This window comes from Rhipicephalus microplus, chromosome 6 (genome assembly GCF_043290135.1).
Source record: "Rhipicephalus microplus isolate Deutch F79 chromosome 6, USDA_Rmic, whole genome shotgun sequence".
In the NCBI taxonomy this organism is placed as follows: domain Eukaryota; kingdom Metazoa; phylum Arthropoda; class Arachnida; order Ixodida; family Ixodidae; genus Rhipicephalus; species Rhipicephalus microplus.
In genome coordinates this window covers 129111653-129130894 of record NC_134705.1, presented here as the reverse complement: position 1 = coordinate 129130894, position 19242 = coordinate 129111653, and the positions used below count along the sequence as shown (strand labels likewise).

Below are 19242 nucleotides of genomic sequence, written 5' to 3'. Positions count from 1 at the left end.
GCTTAGACATTGCAGCGTCTTATCACAAATGGTCTTACAGAGTGTCGGAAGTGGCCCACCTTTGTGTGCAAAAGTAGAGAGTTGCCTATAAAATTCATTTCCCCCAGCGTCATGTATCCAAACGAGCAACCTTGACGATGACACTAGCTTCTTTAGATGGCTTGACCAAGCCACTGACGTTAGTTTGGCAAATGGCAGCGTCGACGTCGCAGATCACACCAGCGACAAAATTGAAGCCCATCCACCTTTGCGGCGTTGCGTAGAATATTCAGTGCGGCAGCATGCGAAATGTCAATCGCCATGACATTCTTACATGGGTTCACTATGATGTCGATGATTTCTTCTGTCACCAGTCCCTCGGGCCGTGCCGAAGCAGATTGCACGTTGAGGTAGTGCATGTTGCTGTTTGGTTAAGTAGGAACGAGAGAGATTGCGTTGGCCTCTGGCCTTCTCGGCGCTCGTTCATTCGGTGTGTTCGAGAATGAAGAGTCGCTGGCGATACGTCTCTTCGTCTTTCAGCTTGTTACAGCTTCAAAGTCGTCGTAAGAGGGCCGTTCACCTGTCAGCGAGTAGACATCAGTGCCTTCGCTGTCGCTGTCAGGTCCCATCCACTTGCTAGACGTGGCCATCACTGATGCCGGAGGACCCGGTAGATATCCGAACTGATCTTTGTATATCACTGATGAACGCAGCAGCAGAGTTCACGCGGTGCCCATGTCATAGCGCAAAAATGGCAAGAAACAGTTGAAAAGCGTACCGGTAGGCACACACTTGTAGGCTAGCATTCATGATAAAGTTAGTATACTTAACCGGATAAAGACGTAGAAAGAAAATTATGCCATGGGCGGAACGCCACGAGCACAGCAATTTTCTGTGTACACGTTTTTGTCTCGTGCTTACTCATTAATTTTGTACACCCAAGCAGTTTACAAAAGGAAACGTGGAATTATTCTTAATCAGACTTTATTCTTTCCAGCGAAATCCCGACTTGTCGCTACTAGATGAAGTTTAATTCACAGTCTTTTAGGCCAAAGCCACTATAACAAATCTTTAAAAATGCTACTTGTCACTTAACAGCAAGTAACAGCACACTGCAATCATCCTCCAGGCAGCTATTGACAAAGAATTCTTTGCTGTAAGACATTCACAACAGGAAGATGTAAGCTGATCTTTATGTTAGAAATATTATTTGCAGAGCACTCCAGACAACCGTAGCAAAAGCATACAAAAGAGAAGTTTTGTAGATTCGGTATTTAGCTAAAATGTTCCGAGTGGCAAGCTGAGAAATTTATTTCGCGATGGCAAAACCCACTCGTCCATTACCAGAGGGCTCTAGCGGCGCCTCGAGCACGGTGTAGACTCGTCTGAGGAATACAAGACCTAAGTGCCAACTGGCATTCGCCACCTCTTCCGCTTCAATGAAGCCGCTGTAACATGTAGTTTCAGTTGTTGTCTCCACCTGGAAAAATATGAGAGTGATATTACCCAGGGCAACAGGTTCGGTGGCATCGTATACTTGCGATAATGTTTGAACAACTTAAACCTCTCCCTCCTCTTCCCTCTACCATGAGAACATTCAAGAGAAAAGGTGGTATTTTATTGACTGGTTTTACTTTTTGCTTTCATTTCCAAAGCCACGCCAGTTCTGGCTTGACGGTTTGTGGCGCATGTTAAGATTGTTGCGCAAGCAGCGTAAAACAACAAGCTAGGACTCTCAGGATTTTATTCACTGTCCCTTTTAGCTCATTTGTGAACCACGTCCACTTCTCGCAAATCGTAATGGGGCGTGCAATAAATCGTACATTTGAGTGTTTCAGAATGATCAAACGTTTGCTCATGTCATTTCATTGATGAAATATTTTCAGAGAGACGTGTATCCCCGTCTGTCATAAAGATTCCCCGCAAAACGTTTTAGGCATGGTCAGTAAAAGCTGCTCATGGGAGTTGACGCTTTGGAGAACGCGCGAGCCAAATATAATAGCGCTAAACGCAGCCTAAAATTTGCAGTACAATATCAAATTCTGATCTCTCAACCAATGATGTTGCATACGCGAAGTTCGTGCGTCACAGGCCCAAGCGCGACGTCATAAGCTCATTTGAGCATGGCGCGCTCGCGAGTTACTGCGCTCGCCGAGGGAGGGCGCCACGTGCACACGCGCGAGTGGCAATCGCACTGAGAAGCTACGCGTTCGAAGAAAATAAAAAAAGAAGAACTGTTTAACATTTGAAACACCTTCTCATCCTGTGTCATGCGCATTCTTCTCGACGAGAGGAGAGAGAAAGAATCACAGTGCGCCAAGAATATTTGTAGCTCCGTTCGTATTAGGCGGGTTCTAAAAGTTTTGGCAGCTGTCAATTCATGAGGCAGTAAAGTTCTTTCATAATGTCACTCCTTGGCTACCTGTAAAATGTGTAGCCGAGCCCTTTAAGCCATATTGTAATATGTAAGGTGTGAAACTCTAATAACTTCTGCACGAAAACCTATTCTGTGCCATATTTGATTTTGGTTGTATCCTCTTGGCAGCATCCAATCGCGCTTTGAGTTTCGCAGTTGCATTTTCTTCTACTGTGAAAACCTAAATCAGATTACAACAAGGGCCGAGTCGGTTGCCGTAAATGTCCTACACCCCGGTTTCCCGTGAACAATATCACATGAAAAGAAAAAAAAATGTCACGCCGTCGCTGACTAAAGGGAACCACGTATGCGTGAGAAGCAGCGCTGATGATGATATGTGGCGTTTAAAGTCCCAAAACCACCACACGATTATGAGAGATGCCGTAGAGGAGGGCTCCGGAAATTTCGACCACTTGGGGTTCTTTCACGTGCACCCAAATCTGAGCACACAGGCCTAAAACATTTCCCCTTCCATCGGAAATGCAGCCGCCGCAGCCGGGATTCGATCACGTGACCTGCGGTCCAGCAGCCGAGTACCTTAGCCACTAGACCACCGCTGCTGGGCGGCGCTGGTGTTCACTTGTGTTTCCACTTGTATGCGTGCTTGTGTGTTTTATTTGGGTGTATAAGCTGTGTACCGCTTGTGTTACTCCCCCCCCCCCCCCCCCCACTTCTCCCATTTGTGTGTAGAATTATGTGTGGTGTGCCGCGCAGCCAGCACCAGGTCTTGGTAGGAGAGTGCAACAAAGCCAGCGCGCCCAGCATTATATACGAGCGCACAGCAATAGCAGAGATAAAGGAGAGAGGGAAGAAGATGCGGGGCAGTGCTCTGCCACCTCCTCCACCGTACCTCCTCACGCTCACGCTAGAAGAAGGAAGAGAGATGGCACATGCGCACTTGCGGGAGAGGATAGTCGCCGAAAGACAGACACAGCCCCGAGCAAAAGCTGCTTCACCTATAAAATAAAGAGCACCCGAGTTCAGAACGGAATGCAAACACAGCGTACTACGTGGCAGCCCAGCACTGCACCATTAGCCCATGGCACTTTTTTTTTTTTTTCGTTGGACATCAAGCACAAGGTGACAGCATAATCACAATACAATACAAAAGAAATATGACAGAACAAACGTTGCCATGGCCGTCAAGCACTGCTAAAGGACACCACGCCTCGAAATTCCCTGATATTAAAGCGCATGTCAATGGAGAAACAATCATTTGTTCTTACTACCTCGACAAGGGTTCTTTTACTTTCTTGAATTTGTTGTCTTACTTGCCTCCTGTCAGGTTTACATTGAAATCTTGCCATTCCAGAGCACTCTGTAGTGTGCAATGCAGTATCACGGAAGCTCTTTTTTAATTGCCCTCGGTACAACATCTCAAAAGTACACCCCTTGCCAACAGTGTTGAAAACGTGGTCGATTGTTGCCGGTTAGTTATATATTCATTTCTTATCGAGCGAGGTTCTCTAACGCCATAGGGATTTAACTGTCTAAACTTAGCTACGCGGGTGCTTAACTTTCCGCCTCAAACTTACCCTATGCAGGCTTCATGTCATATTGTGTGAATACGAGTAATAAAGGGTTTCGAACAGTAACGCAACAACTAGGCGCCACGCAATGCGAATTGTGTAACGAGTGCGTCGTTGGATGCTTCAACTCCTTACAGAATCCTGAGGCATAATTCTTCATCATCGTCAGCCACAGCATGAACAGCGTGCACATAACGCCTTACAAGTGTGTAGCGGTTACCACGCTTTTCCGAAGAATGAAGCATAATGTGATAATGAATGCTTCCCCACAACACAAAATTTATGATTGTTTATGGCGTACTGAAACAATGCGAGCGTGCTTGCAGTAGTTGCCTAAAAAGTGTTGAAAAACAGCTCTAGAAATATCAATTTGCACTCCACTCCCTGGCTGTGCTGCACGTTTTGCGCAGTTCTGGCGACTTTTTGCGATCATCTGCTAAAAAATCCACCACGCAGATTTGATTTGTAATGCAAAGCGCTCTCCGTCATCATTGTTAGCCCAGCACTTGAGTTTTAATGCCGTTCCGAGCGATAAATTTTGCTGTTTAGATGCCATATAAACCCCGAAATTTCCTCTCCATTATGACGTTCTTATTCTCCAAAATTAGCGACTATCCTCGGTCATCAACACCTTCTTTCGAAATTTTTTGTGCTTTATTAGTGTAATGCGGTTTAATCGGTGTATACGCTAGAAAACACCGTTCTATCGTCATTGTGGCACCCTGCGCTGCGTTAGAATATTGAGGCACTTAGCCGGAAAAGATTCGTATTGCGATTTCTGAAAGAACTATACTTTTTGTGCGCATGGGATGTTTCAGAGAGAAGACAGGATAAAGCGCACTCAAAAATGCAATACCAACCAGCCCAAGTAGATACTCTTGTCGTATAGGCAATTTAATAAAACTTTACCTTTAGGCCTATAAATTTTCTTGGCCATGTCAAACATATTTATTCAACTAATTGATTCTATTCTCAGTAGGATGTCTAAGCTAACTTTGTTTACACGGTAATATGTATATTCGGTAGGAACAGTACGAACATATCCTCTTAGCAGTCACGTGCGCGTAATGCTGCTGTGCGTTTAGCAAATCAGGCCAATTCGTTACACCGATAGTAAGTCTATATGACCATTAAAAACGCCATTAAACAAAACAGCCTGAATCAACCGGCTGTTAAGATGCAATGCGATTTGAAATTACATTGCTTATACATTCGAGTTTAATGTACCTGTTTTATCTGCTAATATGGTAACAGGTACGGCTTCGCCTGCTGGCGAATGCTGCTGATTTGAACGTTTGAGAACATCCGAGAACTTAAATATTGTGAGCTTCAAACCGATATTTACACTCCTGCTCGGTCACCTGCTTGAATTTGAGTTTAGAAGGACCTTTTAACGGCTTTTCAGGGTAGAGGAATATAAGTATACCTTCACCACGTAGTCTTCTGGCCTCAGGACGATCTCTTGTCCGCCAAATATGAACGTAAAGTCGGAAGTCCTGGCGTTGCAGTGGAGCTCGTACTGCAGTTGGTACTTGTCAGTGGATAACGAGAAAATTTTGAGTTCACTTTGTGTGTACCGTTGCAAACTACAAAGAATGATTAAACAAGTTTTCAAAGTGATTGTGACGATTATATCATGTTGCGTAGTAAGGATGTAATTACAAGTACAGGTAATAGGGAGGTCCGAGGGTTAATGGACTGTACAGGGGACTTAGCGTAAGTTAAATACCCTTACCAATTTTCGCATATCAAATGAAACTACACCTATTCTATAAGGTTTACCTAAATGCTTGCTTGAAAACATTTTAAAACGATGCCGCTAGCACCAGATGCCACACCTAATAGCAACATTTTTTTATTATATCTTCGTGTGCATCTGAAGGCAGTCCATACATATCTATATTGAATTCTCTGAAATGCTTCTTCAGAACTATTTCAAAAATTAGCTTTAAATCTTGACTTTGCCAGTTTGGCTAATGAAGTCGTAGCAAGAATGCCGCGCTACCACAAAACATGTCATAGGAATCAACATCTTAGCATCAAGTATGTTACGACGGTAGCACCATCCTCATCATCATCATCATCATCATCAGCCTGACTACGTTCACTGCAGGACAAAGGCCTCTGCCGTGTTCCGCCAGTCATCTCGTTCCAATACTTGCTGCTGACAATTTATACCCGCAAGATTCTTAATCTCATCTGCCCACCTAACCTTCTGTCTCCCTCTAACCTCCTTGCCTTGTCTGAGAATCCAGTTAGTTACCCTTAATGACCAGCGATTATCCTGTCTACGTGCTACATGCCCGGTCCGTGTCCATTTCTTCTTCTTGATTTCAACTATGATATCCTTAACCCCTCCCCCCCCCCTTGTTCCCTAATCCACTCGGCTCTCTTCTTGTCTCTTAAGGTTACACCTACCATTTTTATTTGCATTCCTCACTGCGTCGTCCTAAATTTAAGCTGAACCCTCTTTGTAAGCCTCCAAGTTTCTGCTCCATAGCTAAGTTGCAGCATGATGCAGCTGTTATATACCTTCCTCTTGAGGGATATTGGCAATCTACCTGTGATGATTTGAGAGTGCTTGCCGAATTAGCTCTACCCCGTTCTTATTCTTCTAGTTACTTCTGTTACGACGATATATGAGTATTTAATCCTAAATATTCAGCGCTGACGTCATACAAGTTAAAGTACACCATAAGGTTAAAAGCTTTTTGGGTAAAATCCTTCAATAAATCCCACCTTTTTCTTGAATAAACGAACACGTATTCTCAACGTAAAATATTATCGTGCTAGATAGAGAGCACATGGGGAACCACATGTATCAGCTCGTATTCTATGCGCCTAGGGTAACAGCACACTTGTCATGATATCACATTTACATACTGACGATAATTAATTGTTTCAAGTATCGCAAGTCTAGGTTTTTCGAAGTTTCTTTCCCTAAAATGAAGCTCAGTGGTGCTCAAAAATAACACTTTTTTGTAACTTTACGCTATTCTTATCTGGATAAATTCTCTTCGCTTTTTCAGCTTTTTGCTCGCTTAGGTCACTCTGATGCACTGCTACTTACTTTTCCATCCTCGATCTTCCTGGCACCAAGCAGTGTGTTGATTTTCTTTATTTCGCTCGCGGGTCCTCCAATGAAGGGCTCCGTTGGAGCCGGCCGAGCCCACGATGCTCGTAGCCTTTCTCTCTGACCAGCCACTTCATATCTGCATTTTTATTGATGCTTGGTTAGAAAGAAAAGTGCAATTTTAATTCTGTCATTGCGACTCCTTTTTGGCTATTTATGGGAGTTATCTTAAGCCTTGCTTGGTCATTATAATTCGGGTTTCAGCATAGCTAGTCATTTTGTAGCCTGTATTGAATGCTTTACACGGTGTGCTCGATGCATGACAAGTCAGGCACTTAAAGTGTTCCACACTTGGCACATGTGTGTATTCGACTTTGAAATGAGTGCATGGTTTCACTTACACACACACACACACACACACACACACACACACACACACACACACACACACACACACACACACACACACACACACACACACACACACACACACACACACACACACACACACACACACACACACACTCAAACTGAGAGTGATCACAATGAACGTGACAACTGATGTCAATGCAGCTTGCATTTAGTAATGCTCGTTAAATCCGGGCAATTTTCTCGCAGGAAAACTATAGACAGCCTTTCTGGAAGTATTTACCCATTTAGATGAACCTTAAAGGCACTGTCGAGAGCATCCATGAAGGTCATTGAACCTTGGTAGTGCTGCTCATTTGCACCTCCGAAGAGGGCTTCCCCTGGAGTGGTCATGTCGTTGCTAAAATAAAGTCCCACCTTTGGACTGCCGATTACACCCGATTTAGCCATTTCGTAAAGCGTAGAGTTTGCGCCGAGACGCAGCCCGAAGACGCCGTCGAAGGGCTTGTCCACGAAGCTGGGCACCCCGGGGAAGCCTATTCCATTCACAAACTGAAGATTTCCGAGGGACACGCCGCCGAGCTCATGAGCATCCCGAAATACGTAGCCGGTTACGTTGCCCCTGCAGGAAAACAAAACTGTGTCTGAGTTGAGGCTGGGAGATTGTGTTCTCCTAGATGACACAGAAAAAATATATATACTTTATTTCGAGCAAACTTGAACTTCTTGAACGAAAAACCAAGGCAGTTTAGCGGTTTCGCCGCAAGCGTGCCAGTTGTGGCAAGCAACCGTCGACCGAAAAAATGAAGCCCGTTGACTGCCCGCCACTCAATTTTTGAAGTGTCGCATCAGACCAGTTAATACTAACGCCTACCGTATTATATGAAGGGACATGTTAAGTTTTGTCTTTTGCTTTCTCAGCACCTCAGTGCGTACTTCTACGCAAACGAAAACGTTTTGTTGTTCTGTGTGCAAACTTTCTAAAAATACTTCACACTCAGTCGTATATCTTACTCTGCGTTCCGAATATTTTACGTAGTATTAGTGACGACAGCCCTTGATTTATACGTTTTTCAACCTTTAACAACAATCTCCATAATCGTCTCCACAGCTTCTTGAGCAAACGGCATAACAGGAAACTCCACAGTTTCCCTGCAAACTTGCAGCTTCGGGCCACACATTGTATTTTGCCCATATTCCTTAATTCAATACCAGTTGTCAACTTGAGCCACTATTGCACATACAAGAGCAAATGGCGCTGGGGAAAGCATGCATGGAGTAACCGCATTAAGCCCATCTGCTGGTAAAATCACGCAATAATCTTTTGTACGAGGTACTGTTAACAAATCTTATAGAAATTGTCTTTGGCAGTCATTTAAGAATATTCAAAACAATCAAAAGAATAAGTAGTATTTTTCGTCGCTGTTCTCACGGTATTCACAACTGATGGACCTATTTCGAGACGCCCATTTTTAGTATCTTTTTTTCAGCCCTTGTGGAAATTTTTGAAGTCACAAATAAATTTTTCAATAGCGACAGATCTCCCATGACACTTAAAGATATTAACTCACAGACTTCAACAGAAAGTAGCACACAGAAACAGCTTCCTGCACAAAATACATCGATCTAACTCCCCACAATGCCATTGTGGTCATGAAGAAGAAAATGTTCACCGTATTTTTTTGGAGTGCGTCAAATACGCGAAATAAAAAAAGAAAAACTAAGTATTAAACTAGTAATCTGGATACATAGCCTCTTACTTTAAAGAATTTACTCAGACCATAGCCTGACATACATCCTCATAAAAAGGCAAACATCTTCCTAACAAAATTCGTCGTGGACACCGGGCTGTATAAGCGCCTGTGACAGTCAGCCAGGGGTTGACATATATGAAATGATGTGTTCGTGCATATACTGACAGTAGAAAAAAAGATGTGCGTGTGAACATATTATGACTGTGTTAACTGGTGCAAGCAAAGTGTACTTTCGCAGGATATTGCAACTGGTTTCAGTGTGCTATTATGTTTTCGTTTGTTCATTATTGAGTACCGTTTGGTATTATTCTTTTAGTTTTTTCCGCTGCAGAACTCATTGATATGGAGCAACCGAGGCACCATGAACCATAACCTCTGCACAGTAAAACAGAACAGAGCAGAACCAAACACATTTTGCAAGCTCCGCCGTTTCTTTTACTGTCTGCACTTTTGCCGTTAGTGAAATAGAGCACATGTCAGTAGTTCTGCATTTGCGTCCAATTTAATATCAATGCTTCATAGTTTGCGAAACGTGAATACTCTTGCAAGTGACGTATACCTAGTCAGCACTTTTACCTTACCTGGCATCACCAGTATATTATTAACTGCCTATATTTATAACACGATCGTTTTCTTTGTGACACTTGCTAATTACCCTTTATTTGGAGGTTAGCCTGACTGTGTTATTCCTCATGCCCAAAATGAAACAAAAGTATCAGATTGTTCCTCATTTCTATTTACTTTTGTGCATCATATATCAGTGTTCCACTCGTCATTTTATAGAAAAATTTGTGTCCTGCTTCTGTATTTACGTCCTAAAATGTCTCACCATCCCTGGGTAATAATGAGAGCACCTTTCTCTAACATGAACAGTGCTCTTTCTAATGAAAAAAAATCACGTGAGGCCTCATTTAGAAATACGTTGGTACACTCACCTTCCAAAGGGTGTGGCACCGTCTTCCCAGTCACTGCTCTGCGTCGTCGACTTGCTCCAGTCATACATCTTGTGTTCAACTAAGGGAGTGCAATCGATTAAGTTAGATAAGACTTGTGATTATATCAAGACGTATCTAATGCATCGGGTAAGCTTTCGCACCTTCAAGTAGCATGATTTCACTGTTACAGGAACTCGTAACACTTACAATCTGTGATGATAAGCTTACACTTCCTATATTGTCACCCTCATTTAGTCTCGATCCATCTTGCCTAACGTGTAGGGAAATACACGGTATCTTGGTTTTTTTTTTCTTCGCACCTGCCGCCTTTCCCACTACCTCTTCTCTCATTCTCATATGCGACACTGACGCGAAATAGCAACTCAAGTTTGTCTATTTTGTTTATCATATTCTAGAAATGTTATCATTGTTGGAGCACGCTTCACACTCAAAATAATAACGAAGATTTTTTTAAGCGATATTTTTTTTATTTCTACCCCAGCTGTTCACGCAACGCTTTGTGACGCTATTTTAGGTACAAGTTATAGGAGTATTTTGTTTGAAATATGCACTACTATACACGCGTCTGTGAACCGTCTTCCAGATTCAAGATAGCAAAAGAGACAACGGCACTGACCAGCCCAGAAACAGTGATGTCTTGCACAAATAAGTAGTCATATACGCTCTCTAAAACTGTGAAACAGAGAAGGAAATAATAAAGGGAGATGTTCACAAATGCTTCCTTTTGGTAGAAACATGTTATATAATAACATTTCGTTTTGTTCATTGTATATGTATCTTTCACGATAGAGAATTCCTAACTTACGCACAAAAATACATCTTATTTAGAAAAAATACAGTCAAACATGAACCACGTCGTGCTTCATTGAGTGCATTAACATGTAGCAATCTGGGAGGAAACACTATATAAAACCATCCTAGAGCAGTTCGCCGCCCTATTAAGGAACTATAGGTTTCAGCAAAGATTCTTGGAGGGGAGGGGGAAGCGATATTTCTTTGCTGCAGCGGAATTTCTCAAAGCAAAAGTGCATGTTGTGTTTTCTTATCTCGTTTTTTTTTGTGTACATGAACGCGCGCTCAGCGGTCTTCCTGCAAGTTGTTATATCGTGCGTTAACGCGAATTTCTCGTAGACGGTGTTTTCATTCATTGTGATCAAGTTGCTGCCTCTCTTTGTATTTCTGTGATAACAATTTTATTCTTTTCAGTTTACCGTCTGCTAAAATAGACGTACTTGAAGAGAAGCATTTTTTTTTCACTTGCTATACACTTTGTGTGGCATTGCATTGGTCACATGCAGGCTGAGTCATGTTCCTAAACATAGATTGGGAGCAGTTTAAATGATTTTGAGTCATCTGTCCAAGTTAGAAATAATAATAATAATAATAATAATAATAATAATAATAATAATAATAATAATAATAATAATAATAATAATAATAATAATAATAATAATAATAATAATAATAATAAAAATAATAATATAATACATGGTACGTGGCTTAAGGACCAAAACCACCGTAACTAAATGAAAGAGGCCATAGTGCAGGGCTCCGGAATGGAGGACCATATGGTGTTACTTTTAGCGTGCAGTGACATTGTGTAGTGTATGGGCCTCTACAATTTCACCTAAATCTAAATGCGACTGCAATTGCTGGGATCGAACCTGCCATCTTTGGGTCAGCAGCCGAGAAATCTAACCACTTCTTCACCGCGGCGGACGCCTGTGCAGTGTCAACTTCCTTTACGCAAATGACGTTGTGCGTGGTACAGGAAACATTCGCTAACTCATTCTGAAAATAAAATTGTAGTTGTGAAATTTACTTGTGCATTGTTGTGAGCCAGATTGAGCAATATTCGGTATAATGTGGCTCTGAAATACATACAGCAGGGCTCCGCTTGCGTGCAGTAGTAGGCAGGAACCCACGTTGTACCCGCCGAATCAAGCATGACCAAGAATTTCTGCGGTGGCGTACCTAGCATGAGCTTTGTGATGTATGTGAGCTGCAATGTAGGCCAAAAAAGTGGCATCTGAAGCTAGCATTTATTTTTTTATATTTACAATGCACTACACTACAACATTCAAACGTCTATAGCGTTAGTGGGACTGGCCACAACAACTTTCTGGTTAACTACGTCATTGCCATTAGGCGAACAGTAGGTTTCTATTTATAGCGGCAGTTGCGGAATTGAGGAAATGGTTGTAGATTATATAAAGTGTTATTTCGCTTGTTTTCTAACGAATATATAGTATGGGATACTAAAAAGGTGGGCAATAAGCATGACTCACTTTCTAACATAATGCTGCTCAAGAGACTTTGTCATTAAACATTTTTAAGAGCGAAGATGTTAAAGCAAGACGAAATACGTCTATCACATGCCAAAATAAAATACCTCCATGCCCACCACGTAGCCGTGCTTGCCGTCAGGAGCAGCCGGCGCCTAGCCGCGATGCAGGTGTCACAGCCGCCATGCCGAGTTGGCCCGATGTGGCGCGATTCGAGTACGAGTGATGAAAGGCCAGTTCACCTACCGGGTGTGCTACAGCTAGGTTTGCATGTTACTTTCTGGGAACGGAATTCGGACAATCTTGTATGGTCTGTGATGGTCTGCAGTTACACAATACTCTGTCTACGATAGAGAAAAAAACTAGCATCAGCCAAGAAGGCTTCGTTTAGCGCCTCAAATCACCCAGCTTCCCTGTTTGACGGACGAAGCTTCGTAGGCCGTGGATCATTCCTTCCTCTGTTGTAGTAGTAGTTTAACTGTTAATAATAGTAAAATTAGTAGTAGTAGTAACATGTAGCCAGCTGTAATTTATGAATTTCTCAATCGATGACGTTGTGTGTATATGTCCAGGAAAATAATATCACTAGAGAGCTTTAGTGGCTTTCGTATACTTGACGATTTCGTATAATTGACGGATGGACGAATAGACGGACAGACAGACAGTTGGATGGACGAACGTACGAAAGCACGGATGGACGGACGGGCGTTTGACAAAAATGTCACCTAATGCTGTGATGTCAAAAGACGCCTTTTAAACGAGTCCTTCTTGACTGAGACTTGACTTCAGTCCACCCTGAAATAATTGAAATTGATTTTCGCTATGACTAAAATCTAGATGCCGATTCTGAAACATGCAGTTTTGGTTCCACGATCAGGTTTCAACTGATATTGATCGCATGCGATTCCTCAAAAAAAATGCTCAGCGCCGGTCCAATCTTGGTAGCTTACTTGTGCAAAGCAGTGATCTTTGCATATATGCGGAAAAATAATGCACAGTCCTAAATTAGCAAAGTCCCAAAACTTTATTTTTATGAAGCCACAGGCTGGTATAGCGTAAGGTCTGTTGAGCCAAATTTGGTCCCCGGACAACGTATTTGAGGTGCCTGATCTACTGTATTGCGAATGAACCATACCAAACAATTTTCGCTTGTGTTTCCCGAGTCGATGCACATATTAAGAACTTGTACAATCAAAAGAGTGATTCACTCAGTTCCCTGATTGTATGATAAATCCGAAGTCAGGAAGCCTGTGCGTTTTGACATGTGCGCGCTTGTCTAAACCTCGGCTCCAGCATGAAAGAAGAAACCCTCGGCTCCATCTTCCCCTTCTTGCCTTGCCTTTGGATTACTGTTGGTAATTAGTGAGTGCCAGCAAAATTACAGCTACGTTCAAGCATTAGATAGCAGACTGAGTGAGAGAACTTGACAAAAAGCTTTCAGGACTCTTTCTCTATGAAGTACAACAACGCAGTCTTATTAGGGTCATTAAAAAAATTGGCAGCATATTCATGGGGTGAATCATGGAGAGTGGGGCGAAGCATTCGTCCGTCCATTCGTTCTTGCTTCCGCCCGTACATGCGTCCGTCTGTGTGACCGTCCTTGCGCCCATCAGCCCGTCTGTGCGTGCGTCTGTTCGTGCGTCCGTCCCTGTGTCTGTTCATGAGTCCATCTATGCATCTGTCTGTGTGTCTATTGAACACTCCAAGTACCACCATCTCGCATATTTTCATCATATATTCCCCATATAGAAGCACCGCCATCCAGCGGACGTTCCAAGGACTAAACGAGAGGTGGAAAACGCACACTTTCTTACGGCTTGCGCTTCGGGTCTACTTCCCACCTTCAACCACCTCGAGTTCATGGTATATACTAGTTCACTGTATTCATGGCACTGCAGCCCAACGCTCGCTAAACCTTTCTAAAACTAAGAAGGTCACGCCCAGCGAGTATATAACGTAGCAACCTTTTCCTGTCAGATAGTGCTCAATGTACATGCCAATGGCTGCTAATGGTAAATGAGAGACAGGAGAATTTGGCTTTAACTTTCTTACGGCTTGCACTTCGTATCTACTTCCTACCTTTAACCACCTTGAGTTTATGGTATATACTAGTTCATTGTATTCATGGCACTCCGGCTCAACGCTCGCTAAACCTTTCTAAAACTAAGGAGGTTACACCCAGCGAGTATAATGTAGCAACCCTTTCTTGTCAGATAGTGCTAAATGTACATTCCAATGGCTGCTAATGGGGAATGAGACAGGAGCATTTGGCTTTTAGTTAACGCGCATGCCGCAAACTTTTTATTGTTCAACAAAGCACAGGAGTAATCTCCCACCGGCACCACCTTGCAGGTACGAATGTAACACTTGTTACACACTAAGACTACGACTACAAGAGACAAACGGGTGCCGCTTTAAGGAGCTTCGCCCCTTTATTGACGAACTATCGCCACTTGGGATGGCTTCATGCTCTCCCATAGTTGAGTACCTAGTACTCGTAATCGTTAACCACTTTTTCTAAACACAAAAAGAGAGACCGATGACCGCCTCGTCCCATTGCCTAAAAAAAACGAAGCGCTTCGAAAATTATCGCCGATTAGAAGGATCGTTAGTGTACGCTTACATTGTTGTAGTTGTCCAGTGGTACCGACACCATTTTGAGTGCTTGACCGGCAGGGCCATTACTAGGAAGAAAAAAATATATGCTGCTCGTGAACAATTTTTGTATTCAACAGTTCTTTGAAGTCGCTCTTGACGATATCAACAAAAGGAATGTACACAAGCCTATAGGTTACTGTATTTTTTTATAAAGGAGGTACCCTGCAGAGGGAAATGAAGGAATAGGGTCATATATTTGTAACAGCAACTCAAAAAACGAAAATAACTGTCTGTTCGAAGTTCATGAGATCAATGGTACCTTAGATGAGTGTAGCAGCCACGTAGCGCATTAAACAGCAGGTTCAATAATGCAATTTCAAATTTAACAGTCACTGTTCTTGACCATTTTCCAAGTGGTCGCAGAAAACGAAAGGTAATAAACTGCCAGTATGAAATTTTATTGCACCCTATAGTAGCATATGACCTACAAACAACCTTCATAAAACGAGATCCCTTCTTTACTGAGTTTTTAGCCCCTTTATGACTTTTTTCCGGTGGTGGGTCAGAAAGCTTTCGGAATACTGGGCAACCTTCGTTGTATTTCGCCTTTCCAAGTCGTACAGAGTCGTGAATAATGTTTATGAAATTTGGACTAGACTCCAAAAGAGTGATAAAGATTTACGAGTAAATGTTTTATTGTAATGCTGGAGATGCTTTCCTGCAGGGTTCCTTGCCTTACATGATACTACTACAGGTTGTGGGTGATGATTACGGTATGTACACTGTTAACCACATAACGCCTGTAACCCAAGCAGTCATTCTACTGATATAAGCAATATACACATGTACAGCATATCCATCATCGAGAGAAGAAAAACATTGTACCACACCTTGAGCCACGGGCCAGAAAGGGTCCTGCCCATCCCAATAAAACAAAGAGGCTTAGCCTGAGCATCGGCATCCTTGTCAACGATGGTAATCGGCTTTTCGATGGAAGCAGAAGCAGCGTTTGTGCGCTTTTGCTCGCGGATGAGCCCTCATATATACGTGAAGAGGCCAAGTTCAAAGACGGTGCTTGGTTGTCGTCAATGGCATACAATCACCTCTCGGCGGCTGCTTTTTCGCATGCACACTGAATGGCTGATGCATCCTGGCAGACACCACCCAGACGATATCTCGTGTTTTTGCCAGCGTAAGCCCATTGTACTTTTTTTTTGCAACTCTAAGTGGCAAGGTCGCGTGCGATAAAAGAATGTTTTGACTGATGTGCTCGAAGGTGCCCCTTTGCCGCTCATGTGAACTCCGCTATTTTTTGAAGCACTAGACTAAGTTTTATATCATGGTTTTTTAGTTTATATTTTTGCAACATATTTTTACTCGATAATGTAACATTTTTGCCAATACGTAGCTTTAGCAGTGCAAGTATAAGCAGGGGAAAGTGTGGAGAAGCAAAAGGTAATTTAGAAGACGGGGCATAGTACTGAATACCAGCATAGTACTGGTTCGTTACGCCATCAAGCAATGCTACCTTTCTACTTCAGCTGTACCAAGAACCCTGGACTTGACGAAAAGTAAAAAAAAATAGATATATCTTCATACCAAGACGCAGTGGCCAGTATATGGGGAGTAAGGCTACACTCATTCATTTTTCGGATTTGACCCCTCCTAAAATTGATATGCACTGTTAAGTGCCTTCGCCTCACGTATGGGGACTTCTCCGAAGTCGTCTTCTATACTCGGCTACAACTTTTCTTGGCACGGAATTGAAAGCTACAGAGATAAATTGCGTGTATCCTGCCGCCCGTGTACGTAGTTTCCAAGTAGCACCCGTATTTTTAACGTGAAATATAAATGTTCTTTTTTTCTTTTCTACATAGAGCTATTTGACACAGGACGCAGCTCATGGCAATCAGATATTCGTATTTTGACGATTGAAGGAATAACGGTCTTGTTTGGCTGGCTGCATACAGTGCTCGGCTTTCACGTGTTCTTGGCCCGTTACCGGGCTCCGCCCGTGTTTGTACAAGCTCACTATACCTTCTAAGAGACTTCCGGGACACGCCGACACCATCCGGGCCCCGATCCGACCCGAGGCTGGCCCTCCAGGCTCCTTCAATAGTACGAAGCGGCGCAGCGCCGCGCTAGCCCTAACGCGCCGCACCTGCTCCTCCGCGATGCAGCGTCCCACCCAGCACTCGTCATCAACGACAACTGACCCCCTTTCGGTAAGCCCAGCCTCCTCCAGTCGTACCGCTAATACAGGCGTGCTTCCGCTGTCAACATCTGGCAATGTCACCAGCCCCGCGCCGACAACAATACAGCAACAGGCAGCGTTCCTCAACAGCGCGCACGGTCCAGCAACATGCAACGCTGGTGGCGTCTCTGCTACTCCCAGCTTGATAGCCACGCGAACGCCGGAGCCCGAGAGCCGTAATGCAGCGTTGGCGTTGCAATCAACCACGCCTGCTGCTCTCCCCACCTTATCTGCGTCTTGCCTACCCACTAGAAATTTCGAGTCTGTCGCCAAGCGCGTTTCGATGAGCATCGTTTTTTCCATCGCCGAAGTTTTTCCTTCCATTACTTCAGCTGACAACCTATAGACAAAATGGACTTCACGGCGTCGCAGGTCATTGCAGGCCATTCCCTGAAGGCAGCTGGAACACCGTTAGTGCCAATCTAAAACCTGCCTCGACCACCCGCCCCCGCTCTGAGCTCATCCCCGTCGGAATCCAACTTCCACCTGGAACACTCACGCCGAAACTGCCTCTCTGTGACCTATTTTCTACCATCATAGCCGCCTCAAATCTCTCTCCCAAGACCAGTGCGGAAGTCACTCTCCAGGCCAAACCTGCTGAGAGCCTTGTGTTTCTGAAAACGCACTCGCCCCTCATTGCCCACCTTCTACTGTCCATTACAAGTCAGGAACTTAATGGTAAGCTGATCACCATTAAGCCCTATGCCCCCAGTCTTCCAATATCATGTCTCGGCGTCAAACACAACGTCGGTGGTCACGTCACACCGTCTCCACTTTTGCGTGACATCGAATCCTTTACTTCAGACATACTCACTGCACGTATGATGGGCTCCACTGATTCCGTCCTCATAATTAACATTTGCTGGAACCGTCATCCCTCGCTTTGTGTATTTTAAACGCGTCTCTTTCCGATGCCGTCCACATGAACCTAAGCCCCCTACTTGCACTCAGTGCCTTGCTATAGGGCACCGTGTTCATCGATGACCCCAACAGAGCGTTTCGGCCAAGTGTCACCCCTGTGCGTCTCCTTTACCAGCAGATCCCGATGCTCACGTTTGTGCCCATTCTAGTGCAGCCATTGCCAAGTCAACACCCACTCATTTCTCGACTCCACCTGCCCCTACCTTCTAGCTAAGCAACGTGATTGCGCCAAAGCAGCTTTTCTCCGTTGCACAGCCTTGCGCCGAGCCACTCAGCCTTCACCGCCCTCCTCTTCAGCGCATGAGCTCCTTTCACCTCCCGCAACATCCCCCCCCCCCCCGGATTCATACGCCGCTCAGGCTAAGGGCACACCTCCCGTGTGTACTTTATCGAACACACCTTTACTATCCTTGAGTAACGAGAGCCGCTCCTTCGATCTGCGACTTGCTATGTTGGAGCGCAACCAGCGTGAGCAACAGCGCGTCTCAGATGAGCTACAACAGAAATACTCGCACTGATGCAGACACTCGCAACTACCACATCCTCTCTTACTTCTCAACTTACGGTTCTAAATAAGCAACTCGCGACACTCACTGCCCCGACCTCCAGCTCCCATGTAACCGAATTGGCCACGGCGTCTCTCATAATCATATGGTGGTTTTGGGACATTAAACCCCACATACCAACCTAACCAAATTGGCCGACATGGTCGAAACCACCACCAATGCGCAACATACTCGTTTGGTCCAGCTGGAAAATTCAATTGTCCAGATTTTTACGACCCTCGAAACCCAATCCAAGCAACTGGAATCATTTACCTGTATGCTTAACTCCTTGCAAGAGTTACTTCCCCGGCAAAAAAAGATGGAAAGTGCACGCGCAGGCGCTTCCTCTACTTTCAAGACTTCAAAGAGATGGCGTGTGAAAAGGACCTCGAGATTTTGCAGTAGAACTGCCGCAACTTTCGTCATAATAGGACCCCTCGCCACTAATATCTTCTCATCCGCTCCACATTACCCCATTTTCTCCTTATACAGGAGACTCAGACGGCCCTTGCCGTCTCGGGCTACCGTACATATCACGCTACGAAGGGAACGCCAGTTGAGTC

The 19242-nt window shown here is 44.0% G+C and overlaps 1 protein-coding gene across 2 annotated transcripts; it reads right to left on the bottom strand.

The window, feature by feature from the left end:
* Nucleotides 1-946: 946 nt before the first annotated feature.
* On the bottom strand, nt 947-16108 carry LOC119182865 (lysosomal aspartic protease). Of its 2 annotated transcripts, XM_037433481.2 has the most exons (8): nt 15850-16106; nt 14985-15045; nt 11961-12078; nt 10056-10134; nt 7650-7988; nt 6995-7136; nt 5351-5455; nt 947-1459 (listed from the first exon to the last, which is right to left on the bottom strand). In XM_037433481.2, exons 1-8 carry the CDS (start codon nt 15918-15920, stop codon nt 1289-1291), a joined length of 1086 nt encoding a protein of 361 aa, XP_037289378.2. In that variant the 5' UTR covers nt 15921-16106; the 3' UTR covers nt 947-1288. The 2 variants fall into 2 exon arrangements, with proteins under 2 accessions (XP_037289378.2, XP_037289380.2); XM_037433483.2 differs by lacking the exon at nt 5351-5455 and having other exon boundaries at nt 15850-16108.
* Between the last annotated feature and the right edge of the window lie 3134 nt (nt 16109-19242).

Bases quoted from the DNA above. Each gene is read 5' to 3' on its own strand.
- LOC119182865 (XM_037433481.2), bottom strand. From the start codon at position 15,920: ATGCCGATGCTCAGGCTAAGCCTCTTTGTTTTATTGGGATGGGCAGGA. The intron at 5,456-6,994 runs GTAAGTAGCAGT...TCCACTGACAAG, and splicing joins GGAAGATCGAGGATGGAAAA to TACCAACTGCAGTACGAGCT. The intron at 1,460-5,350 runs GTATACTTATAT...ATATTTTTCCAG, and splicing joins CAGAAGACTACGTGGTGAAG to GTGGAGACAACAACTGAAAC.